General features: G+C 41.9%; 1 protein-coding gene across 2 annotated transcripts in view; it reads right to left on the reverse strand.

Annotated features, from left to right (window-relative positions):
* Positions 1 to 8990: 8990 nt before the first annotated feature.
* Positions 8991 to 12144, reverse strand: part of enpp2 (ectonucleotide pyrophosphatase/phosphodiesterase 2) — a 74095-nt gene continuing 70941 nt past the window's right edge. For both annotated transcript variants that reach the window (XM_041988153.1, XM_041988152.1), the window contains exons 24-25: positions 11161 to 11314; positions 8991 to 10316 (exon numbers count right to left, since the gene is read on the reverse strand). In XM_041988153.1, coding sequence (XP_041844087.1) covers positions 10146 to 10316; positions 11161 to 11314 — 325 coding nt within the window. In that variant the 3' untranslated portion in view covers positions 8991 to 10145. The remainder of the gene's footprint in view (positions 10317 to 11160; positions 11315 to 12144) is intronic.

Below are 12144 nucleotides of genomic sequence, written 5' to 3' on the forward strand. Positions count from 1 at the left end.
CGCTTCACTCTCAGACTGCAGGTTTACTGGTGGATCCTGGAGGTTCTAAAACTAGAATGTGAGGCAGAAACGATAGTTATCAGACCCTCTCTGTGGAACCAGCTCCCAGTCTGGTTTCAGGTATCAGACCCTCTCTGTGGACCCAGCTCCCAGTCTGGCTTCAGGTATCAGACCCTCTCTACCTTCAGAACATCAAACTTACCTTCCTGATAAATCTTCTAGCAGGTCTGGCTCAGTGACCCTGATCCATCCTGTAGTCCTGCTGCTCTGGGCTCTTCACTGCAAGGTAATTATTTTATGAACTGGTTCATATGAACACAGTTGTCATTAACTGGATTAATGTGGATCATATGATGGATTTTTTAAAAACAGGTTATAACTGGACTGAATTGAACTGTGTCTGTAAAAGTACCTTGAGATGGCTTTGTTATGAATCGATGCTGTATAAATAAAGTTTCACTTTCATTTTACATTTCAGACAAAATCAAGAGGAAACTTAACATCCAATAAGTATCCACTTTGGTCAGCTGTTAGAGGTCACGTGATTTAACATCCCTGCCCAGCCTGTTTGGGTCTGATCAGCGCAGTTCTGGTAAAACTATCAGACTCAAAAAAATTCGTCAAATAGAAACCAGTTCAGAGAATAAAACCCGCTCACGTGACCGCTCCACCCGGTTCTGCTCAGACCGTCTTAAACTTCTGTTTGCCCCTGAAAACTCGGTCTACAGCTTACCTGTGATCCAGGTGAGCGCCGCTGTTTTCAGTCAGTTGACAGCTCGCAGAACCGCCAGAACTCCACCTGGTCCAGACTCCTCCCACCTGGGAAATGTCACGAGCGTCCGTTATGTTCCGGTGTGTCCACCTCTACCTCCACGCAGGTTTGCATGCCGAGCCTTCAGCTCTGATCAGAGGAAGTGTTCCGTCAGCCTGCGTCATTTCTGCACGCGATTCCAGCTCATGGTGCGTTGACGGACCCACACAAGCGTGGGACTTCCTGGTCTCCAGTAAGGAATACAAAGTGCCGTTGTGATCCGTGGCCAGGGATGGAAAATAACTCAGGTATACACCCAGGGATTTTTTTACTTTTAAAATATATTTTTACATATTTTAATACACGAGGCATTTAACTTTTATAAAATTTTAACACTGAAATAACAAAACAGACATCATTACTACACTGTGCAGCTAAGTTGCAGAGGCGGAGCTAGACTTTTGTACCTAGGGGTCCAGAATTTATCAGAGGGATCTAGTAATAAAGGAATTGGTTGTGTTCTTTATGAGAGATATGAGAAGTAAAAAATCTTTACATTAATAATCTGGATCACTAACAAGTTGGAAAAGGTCCATAGAAGGTAAGTTGGTGGAGTGGTCTACTGTCTGGTGGTGGTGGTGGTAGACTGGATCCTGGTGCGGTAGTAGTAGTAAAATATCTCCTCCTCTTCATTCTTATGTCTTCCTCTACCAAACCAGTCTGGTTCCAGGATCTATTTCTCCACATTTTCATGCTGTAGCTACTTTAAAACCAGCTAGCAGCCTTGCTAGCCTGCTGTTTAAAGGTGTCATCACCTGGTTTTTTCATGTGTCCACTGTCCTCTAAGTGTCTTTAAATAGTTTTTTAAGACTTATTAAAAAAAAAAAAAAAAAAAAAATCAAACATAGAGCTTGTTCTGACCCTTTACTCATACCACAACTTTGTCTCGTGAGAGTTCATGCAAGCTTTTGACTAATGTTAATGAGGTGCACACTGACTGGATGCAGGGAGACCAGAGTTGGAAGGGGGGCGTGTTCAGTGCATGCACAGTGCGTCCGACTCCAAAACATCAACAGCTTAGTGATGGCGAGCGAACCTGACCGAGCAGCAGTTTATGGAGTCCAGCCATTTATGTTTGAACCAGACTCCGAGCCTGAGAGTGAAGATACCGAGATGGTGGAAGAAGCACGTTTACAACCAAATGTTTACACAGATTTACGTGGCAGAGCACTTCATCCACTTATAAAAAAGAAAACACGGGCTCATTTGTACATTGCAGGGGGTTAAACTTTTAGGCTCGTCCTTTAGCATTAGCAATAACATTAGCATTAGCAGCGTTAGCAGTAAAGCATGACTTTATATCATTATATCATTCCACGTCTAAAGCATGACTTTAGGTGTCTTGATGAAACATTTTCTTTTGAAGGTATCTGTCGGCTTTGTCATGGACGCTGACATGTTGATGATTCCTGAAGTTATGCCTGCACGCTTCAGTCAGGATCACTTGTTCCGTTCTGTCAGGGCATCAGGTAGAATTTCCATTTTTATAATTAGTGTTCTTACGTGAGCTAGATCGGATATCAGTACCATCTTAGTGAGAAAATTCTAGTAGTCATTTTTTTTTATCCTTATACATCACTAGTTTACAGTTTGTTTGAATGTGATTGACCTCTCAGACTGGTCACCTATTGGTAGTTATCACCTCATGAAGTAACCCACCCCTAACGTAAACAGCACCTCAGAACATGGTTATACACTACTTACCTTACTTACCTTTTATAGGTGGGGACAAACTGCTATACAGGTTCCTTGCTTTCCCTCAAAAGACTGTCTCTAAGTATGTTAATGTTATGGTTTTTTTAGGAGACTGGAATAACAATCCCACTGCAGGGCAGTTCCAGAGCATTTTTCGCTGTTGTGGTGTCACACTAGTGGGTCAGGCAATATGGAAGCACAATTCAGAACCCAGTCTAGGAGTTTGAGGAGGAAAAACCCACTTTGGAATTGAGAACTACCATTTCTTTTGTTGTTTCTGTATTTCTTAAAGTAAGGCTGCACCACATTGCAAAATTAACTACCCTGGAATTACAGAGTGCCAGCACACGCAAGAAGCTGTAGAAAACAGTTCTTTTTCAAGGGTTTTAGCTGCCTGTGTGTGTGTGTGCGCGCTCATGTAACAGAGATACATTCAAATGTTTAAACTTGTTTATTAAAGTGTCAAATTAATTCATTTATACTTTTATTAATATTTTAGCATGTCTTTGTTAAAGAGAAAATAAAGATGATTTCAGCATGAAAGCAGGTGCTTTTAATGTGCAACAGTGACCTGGAGCAGAACTACATCTCTGCTGTTTGTAACAAAGCAAACCGTAAGAAAACTGGGTAGAAATTCGTGGAGATGCGATGATTGTAGTTAGACATACACCTTAGAAAAAATGCATTGGAGGTGCATAAATGCATGGGAGACCCATCCAAGATGGCGGCTTTGTTGATACGTCAGCTCCAATAGGCAGCGTCAGTCTATGAGGCGTCTATGTATATCAGTCTGTGTCAGACACGTGACCTAACTAGCCGACATGCCCCCTCCTCGCCATTTTGGTTGCATCTTGGATATAAACAACAAAGGAGCAGTACTGTGGTTAGTAATACGTTTAAACCGTCGCCAGTATGGAGAAAAAGAAGAATGAGGACAGGATACTGTACAGAGACAAGCTTATCAAGGAGGCCTGGGATGGTATTTGGTCAAACTGTCAACAATCAATAACGTAGATCCTTCCAACCTCAAAGCTGAGGAATGGAGCTTCGATGCTACATTACTACCTCCAACCTCATCGCTGGACATAACAAGCTAGCTCGTTTATGGTATCAGCAGTGGTGTAGTCCAGGGTATACGGCGTATACCCACTTCTACACGCCAGTGATGTGAACCATTCAGTTATACCTGTGAACCTTATTGTCATTTTTCCCTGAGAGATAGTTGGGCCACGACCCACCCTACTCTGCCTCCAGCTGGCTAGTACCATGGGTGTAGAACTGGGTAGAGACGTTACAGACATGTCCCTACCAATATCCAGCAACTCCTTGATTGTCCTGACCATTTTTCATGGCACAGGACAGCTGAGAGTTACAGCGCTCTCTCAGCAGCAGCTCTGCTTTAAACCCCGCCTTATAAAAAATGTTGTGATTGGCTCCAAGCTTGTGTTTTTCGCTTTCTGATTGGCTGTCACTGCTGTCAATCACTCTGTTGAGGGCTGGTGTTGACAGTGGTTTCCTTCAGTCAGAACTTCAGGAGTGAAGAAAAGGAAGGACATCAGGAGGTATTTTAGATTGTTAAAGTTCAAGTTACAAATGGATTATTTTCCAATGCTTTTGTGTCATGAATGATGGTGATAACAGCAGCCACTTAGCCAAAAACCTGTTTCCTCATCATGAATCAATGTGTTATTTTGTCAGGTGACAGAATCAAAGCTGCAGGTAGTTCAGAGAGAGGAGGATGAAGGTGAAGAGGAAGGTGAGCTTTACTTCTTAGAGATGTGACTTGATCTACGTATTTGAGTGATATCTAATGAAAGTGTTTATCTGACCTTCAATATTTAGCCATGACTTCACATAATATAGTACAGCCTAAAAATAATGTTTGGTACAGATAGCTGCAAAAAATAAAAAAAATAAAAAGTACCATAATAATTTTAACACGGGTTGCAAATAAAATGAGAAAAAGTGAAAATAATGACGAACTTTTCCTCTAACATTACAAACTATGCAAGTTGCAATAAGTCAGTGCTCACATAAAGATTTTATTATTCAAACTCATTACCGCTATAAGGCTGATGATCTAGTGGTTTATCATGATTAAATATAAATATTATATATAATAATTATCTGCTAATGGTGACATTTCCCTTCATAGTTTCATTAAGTAGATTAATAGAAGTAGTGAATTTCCTGTAGCGAGGTATTAAAGAACATTTCTGTTTAAGAAAGTAGTTTTCACCGTAGTGTGGACGATATTGATGTGAAGCTTCATCACATAAAATCCCAGAAATCATTAAGTAAATACCAGATCTTAATGTCGGTCACTGAATAGAATATTGTGTATTATAAACTCATGAGTGAGTCAGTCATAACTGCAGTAAAACGCTTGTCATCCAGAGGCTCTGCAGACTCATTTTAGGTCCGTACCAATGCCCTTGGCTAGTACTCAGAGTTTCACTGATTTAACTGGTTAACTTGAGCCAAGGAAAACTCTGCAAACTGTTTACAAGTTTACTTGAAAATTTCACCTTTGTTATACACGATGAGCCGAGCAATCCAAACCAAAATGAGCTCAAACAGTTGTGGATACAGTCGTTACATTTATAGTACAAACTGCTCCTGATCAGGTGAGAGAATAGTTGTCATTCCAGTAATTCATTATTCTATCAAAAATAAGGAAAAGTTTACCCTCCATGCATTATTGTCTCTCTAGTCTCTGGGCCAGTATTGGTTTTGCAATTTCATACGTCCTCCTCCGTGAGCAACAGGAAAAATGTGACAAGAAGCAAATACTTTTGGGGTAAAGAGTAATTAGAGTAGTCTTGCATGTCACTTTTCCTTAAAAGGTGTTTTTCTGTGTTTCTAAAAAAAGGGGGGGTTAAGAGTATACCCACTTCTCGAGGGACCACTACACCACTGGGTATCAGTGTTTACACGTATGAACAGTTCAGAAACTACAAATCTCTGGAAGATCAAGAACATTTCAGGAATGTCTGGGTGCAGATCTGTTCACACTTCCACTGCAAGACTGAACAACAGTCTCACTGCAAAGGTAAGCTCACCTGCTGCTAGTGAAGTTATGATGCTGGTTAGGGTTACTTTACTTGTTTTGTCTGATTTTCTTTACTTATTTAAACTCTGAGCAGAAAGGATTCATGTGCACTACAATGTTGTAAAAGAAAGAACTTCATATTTATATTACATAACTCAGAAAAAGATTTAAATGATCTAATAATCCGACCACGTGTTCATACAACATAATTACTGAAGCTAACACGTCAGTCTGGCATCAGCCTGTAAACCAGAACCTGTAATAATATAAACGTCCTTATAAATGAAGCTAAATGAAGCAAACGGGTGTAAACGGTTGTTGTTTGTCTGCCAGTGTGTCTACAGGTCCTCCCAACACCAGACCGACTCTCCACTGAAGCTCTGGTCATCATGGAGGTCTACAGCCTGCAGCAGATAAAGAAGACTTCTGGATCTGCTTCATGGAGGTCTACGGCCTGCAGCAGATAAAGAAGACTTCTGGATCTGCTTCATGGAGGTCTACGGCCTGCAGCAGATAAAGAAGACTTCTGGATCAGCTTCATGGAGGTCTACGGCCTGCAGCAGATAAAGAGGACTTCTGGATCTGTTTCATGGAGGTCTACGGCCTGCAGCAGATAAAGAAGACTTCTGGATCTGCTTCATGGAGGTCTACGGCCTGCAGCAGATAAAGAAGACTTCTGGATCTGCTTCATGGAGGTCTACGGCCTGCAGCAGATAAAGAAGACTTCTGGATCTGCTTCATGGAGGTCTACGGCCTGCAGCAGATAAAGAAGACTTCTGGATCTGCTTCATGGAGGTCTACGGCCTGCAGCAGATAAAGAAGACTTCTGGATCTGTTTCATGGAGGTCTACGGCCTGCAGCAGATAAAGAAGACTTCTGGATCTGCTTCATGGAGGTCTACGGCCTGCAGCAGATAAAGAAGACTTCTGGATCTGCTTCATGGAGGTCTACGGCCTGCAGCAGATAAAGAAGACTTCTGGATCTGCTTCATGGAGGTCTACGGCCTGCAGCAGATAAAGAAGACTTCTGGATCTGCTTCATGGAGGTCTACGGCCTGCAGCAGATAAAGAAGACTTCTGGATCAGCTTCATGGAGGTCTACGGCCTGCAGCAGATAAAGAAGACTTCTGGATCTGCTTCATGGAGGTCTACGGCCTGCAGCAGATAAAGAAGACTTCTGGATCTGCTTCATGGAGGTCTACGGCCTGCAGCAGATAAAGAAGACTTCTGGATCTGTTTCATGGAGGTCTACGGCCTGCAGCAGATAAAGAAGACTTCTGGATCTGCTCTCATTGGTCCTCTTGACTAATTTACACAGTTTGTTTTTTTTTGCTCGTTATTTTGTTTCAGTGTTTTATTATATCACGTGTTCATTTTCTGTATTTTCTTTTATTGAAATTTAATCTGTTTAACGATGTGCTGCTGCTGTTTATTCTGACTGAGAATTTCAATAAAAACTACTTATATAAATATGTAAAACTGTAAAGCTTCTCATCTGGTAAACAATCATGTTTCTATTCAGTGTTTATCCCCACAAGATTTTTAATGTAAATAAAATTTTATGTAATTTTCATTATTAAACTGACGCTGGTTATTTATGTTCTTAAGAAGCAACGAAGAGTCAAAAAGACCTAAAAAAAATACCTTTAACACACTTTATTATTCATGTTTAAGTCGTGTACGAAAAAAAAAAAAATGCACATTTTTGCTGCACAAATAATATAAAAAAAAACTTTAAACTGACTGTACACACACATCATCTTCATCATCATCATCATGTGTCTCATCCTCTGATCAGCTGATCACCTTCTTCTCCAGCCTCTCTGGTCTGTATCTGAAGCTTTCCTCTCCAGCATCAGGAGTCCTCTTCATGGTCTGTAGATCTCCAGGGTCTGCATCCTGGTGGACTCCATGGTCTGTAGATCTCCAGGGTCTGCATCCTGGTGGACTCCATGGTCTGTAGATCTCCAGGGTCTGCATCCTGGTGGACTCCATCTCTGCTGCTGCAGCGTCTTTTTCCTCAGCTGATCGTCTTCTTCGTCCTGCAGACCTGCAGCGTTTGTTGGTGGACCTGATGTGTCCTAGAAGCAGGGATGGTGTCCAGTCTGAACCTCCATCATTTCTTAAGCTGGTTGACCTGCAACCACGTTTGTTATTAAAATCTAGTTAACACTGGATGCTTCTACAGTCTTATCCACTTAATTGGACCAGTTAACCATCCCGTTGTTCCTTCTCACCGCTGCGACCAGGCCATCCGACGCCTCTTTACTTCCCCAGGTGGCCAACTTTTCTACCATTAAAGTCGTGTGACTTAGTACGACAGCTTTTCACACGAGTGCTCCATTTTATCAAAGATAATGCTGCAGGCAAAGATGATAAACAACATTGAGTTGTTTATATCGAGAAACCAACCAAAATGGCGATTTGACCCACAATACACTGCGGCTATCCTGAGCGTTACGTCAGCATAGACCGATTATGTCTATGGCTGCCATGTACTATAGTTTCCAAGTCGCTCTGGAGTATAAGTCGCATCAATCATAAAATGTGTCATGAAGAGTAAAAAAAAAGTGTATAAGTTCCACTTATAGTACACGGATCAACAGGCGCTTCTCGCGGACGAAGCTATGATCTGATCAGAACAAAACAAAGTTCTTCCTTTTCTTGGAGTTTTACTCCGTACCTTTTTACCGCCTCTCTCGAGCGAGCTACAGTAGAACCAGGCAGGAAGTGGAGACTTGTTTTTCAGAATTAAATTATTTGCAGTGCAGTGTCACATTTCCTGAGTACAACTTCCCTCTTATCATTGGTCTGTAAATGTGAGCAAACATAGACTTTAAGTTCATATGGATCCATTTATACAATATAATTTACATCTGTAACATCTGGGAAAAAAATCAATCCTGAAGGCATGGCGACTTTTATTTTGCCGTGACGGTGATCCTTTATGTAGCGGAACCCAGACCACATTAACAGTTATTCAGCTTCATAACAGCATAAAGGACATACCAGGGAGGCTGAATAGGCTGAGTTAACATAACACCAGCAACTCCAGCAAGCAAGTTACCGGTAAGCAAGTTCACAGAGCTCCTGATCTCATTCCACATCACTGTATCCACCGAATTCTTCACAAAATAAGTTATTTTAGTAAAGTCATTAGAAATCAATAGAAACAGTTTTTGAATGATAGATTAAGTTTTTCTGCCATTAATCTCTGGTTCTGCTCCACACTGTTCCTTTAGGAAACAAAGAAGACTGAGCTGAGCCTCAGCTCCTCTCTGTATGCCGGCAGATAAACTCTGATCACACGTCCTGAATCTTCTTTTTCCTCTAAAGTTCCACATATAGTTAACGAAAAAGAAACGGAAACGTCTTCGTGTTAAATATCTCAGTCAGTTCTTATTTCTTTAGGAGATAAAATCATCAGACCTGATGGAGAAACAACACGTTTATTATAAAGAACAGATAGCATAAATATTGTATGTATGACTCAGGTGTTTTTTAAGAAAAACATTCATCATCAACATTATTGTGCACACATCAAAAACACACACAGACTTCAACATACACACACACCTGTGCAGGATGTGGAACCGAGTGGGGAGTAAACCTGAATCCAGATGGATCTGCTGATGGCTCCGTAGTGCAAGTCATTCATTTCTGTTTCATACTTATAACTCGCAGCATCTTTAAGACTCCATCATATTCTTCTAGATGAGCAGAACTTGATGTTTTTCATAAAAAATATTACATGAAAGTGATGGAAATACAAATATAAACTATAAAACTCTAAAGAAAAACCACAGGTTCATGTCATGTCAGATGGTTTTGGTCTTCCTGACCGAATGGCTTCAACCTGACAGAAAACCAAAACAAGAAAATCTGGTGCTGCTGCAGATGGTAGTCCCATCCAGACCCCCGAGCCAGCTGCTGCTCCATCAGGTCAGCTGAAGGAGGTTAAACTGAGACCACTGAGACCATTTTCATGGCCATCAAAATCCAAAGTCCCATTATTGGATTTCTTACGTAAGAAAGCAACATAACTTCCTGTTTTAAAACATCAAGTCTTTGTTGAACATGACGGTGCCTGCGTTCTTAGCGCTAGCTGCTAATGTGGGATCCCGCAGTCTTAGCATTAGCTGCTAATGTGAGACAAATCAGATGATGATCAGATGTTTGGTGTGCACATAAACATACTGGACACAACAACACAGAGCAGAGGGCACATTTTGCCCTCCTGATGCTGTTCCATTCATAGGAAGCCTCACATGATAAAGGCGGTCACATGATACACTGTAGCGTGTTAGCTGAGCTAATATTTCTCTGATGGGCTCTGAACTGATAAACGGACGGACAGATGGATAGACGGACTGACTGAAGGTAGGATGGATGGGCAGTTTTGGGTCTCAGACACTGTAAAGATACAGATTTTGCTGGGAGCTTGGTGGTCTTTCAGCTGTTTTAAAGCAGAGGAAATTAGAGGAAGGGAAAGATGCTGCAGAGCTGCAGGTCCATGCAGAACCACATGGTGCTACCACATCATTCACCACGGCTGGAGGAAGCTCAGCAACATGGATGCACAGATAGCTCAGATCTCGCTCTCATAGGTGTGCATGTAGGTCTTGAGGGAGAGGATTTCAGCATAGCTCCTGGTGGTTCTGCGGTACAGGTCCAGGCCGGTCAGAATTTCCACGTCTCTGACCCTAGCTGTGTGCATCTTCATTAGGTCTTCCACCCAGCGGGACTCGTCCTCTGAGCTCTGCAGGAAACAAAGAGAACATGTTCAGTTAGTCTGATCTTCCTGCATAGTACTTCACCTGAACCTCTAGGTGTTTCCTGCTTTAATGTCCTGCATGTCAGAGGCAGATGTTGTTTCATAACTGTTTATTGTTTAAGATCATCAGTTTTATCCAGGAGGCCCTGGTGAGAACTGTGAGGAAACAGGACAGAAGTTCTGCTGCAAATTTTATTGACATTTTAAACCAAACTCCTGCATCATGTGATTTTATTGTAGATAATTTTAACAAGGGATTCCACAGGGGTGGCTTTATGGCCCCTGCTTTTCTCTTTGAATTTACTGCCTCTGGGATCAGTCCTGAGAAGGAATGGCATCTCCTATCACTTCTGTGCTGATGATAGTCAGATATATGTGCCACTCAAAAAGAAAAGTGCTTTCTCCCTTGCACTGGAGAGTTTTGTTCTGGTTGATGCAAAGATGCTTGGTCCAGTTTTCTCCCAACTAAACCAACAACCTGCCTTTTAAATCTGCCAGGAGGCTTCCTCGTCTGGATCCCTGCTCCGTCTGATCCAGCTGCAGTTTACCGCAGATTGGCTGAGTGCATCACGTGGGATGGCTTAGCTCACGTGCAATTGGTCCGTGTGTTTCCTGACCACTACCGTAAAGACTGTAAAAGCTGCGCCAGTTAAAATAAAAGCACCCCGTTAGATTTTATATTTGAACTCCGGGTCCATATGGGACTGGGTCTGGATCCAGACTGTGGTCCACTTGTTAGAGACGTCTATTTTACAAGATTCTCTCAGAGGTCATCAGACATGTCAGAACATAAACAAGTGCAGATGTGTGTGTTCATGTTGCTGCTTACGTTGCAAGTCTCATCATTGTTGGGTCGGTGTGGCAGAATGAAGGCGGCACTGCTGAGCGGGCCGCTGCACAAGTCTGCAGCCTGAGTGAAGTCCAAGCAGCTGGTCAGGACCACAAAGTAGTGGGTGGGAATGGGGATGGTCCCACTCATGTACCTGCAGAAAACACAACACCAGGGTTACGTCTCCCTTCATCATATCTACCAGCAGGCTATCCACTCATATATATGTATATATATATATATACATATATATATATATATATATATATATATATATATATATATATAAAAATGTGAGGAACCTGAGCTGGTGCAGGAGGTCGAGTGGTTCCACGTCTCTCTTCTTGTTTATCATTCAGTTCGTGCTCAGGAGGAGGAAACTAGCAGGATGCTAACTTAAAACAGGAGCTCGTTTCAATCAGGCAGCCTATTGTTTGCACTTATTTTATATTATTTCATTATTAGCCGAAGTTTATTCATGACTCAGCTGTAAAACCTGCTGGTCATAATACAGCAGGTGGATCAGGATCAGGTGGATCAGGTCCAGATGGACCAGGTCCAGATGGACCAGGTTCAGGTGGATCAGGTTTATGTGGATCTTGTTCAGATGGATCAACAAGAGGATGTTTTCTCTAAATCACAGGTGCTGTGCAGGCAGGTTCACCTTTTAGGAGCCATGAATGTGGTGAAGGTACATTATGAACAGGTTCTGAAATCCAGATCAGAGCAGGACCTCCTCCAACCAGGTGGCTGACAGATGATAGGAAGGATCTATATGCAGGGGCGGGTCTAGAGAAGTTCTGATGAGGGGGCCAAGCAGGAGCATTGACCATGAAACGGGGGCTACAAATTAGAATTTTTAAATCTTTTTTTAAGTCCGAGATTTTAGTAAATAATTATCTGATTATTAGAACTTAAGGGGTCATCAAATTTTAAATTTGGAAAAACAAACTGTCGATATTTTTCAGTGTTGATGCTGCATTC

This window comes from Melanotaenia boesemani, chromosome 6 (assembly GCF_017639745.1).
Source record: "Melanotaenia boesemani isolate fMelBoe1 chromosome 6, fMelBoe1.pri, whole genome shotgun sequence".
NCBI lineage: Eukaryota > Metazoa > Chordata > Actinopteri > Atheriniformes > Melanotaeniidae > Melanotaenia > Melanotaenia boesemani.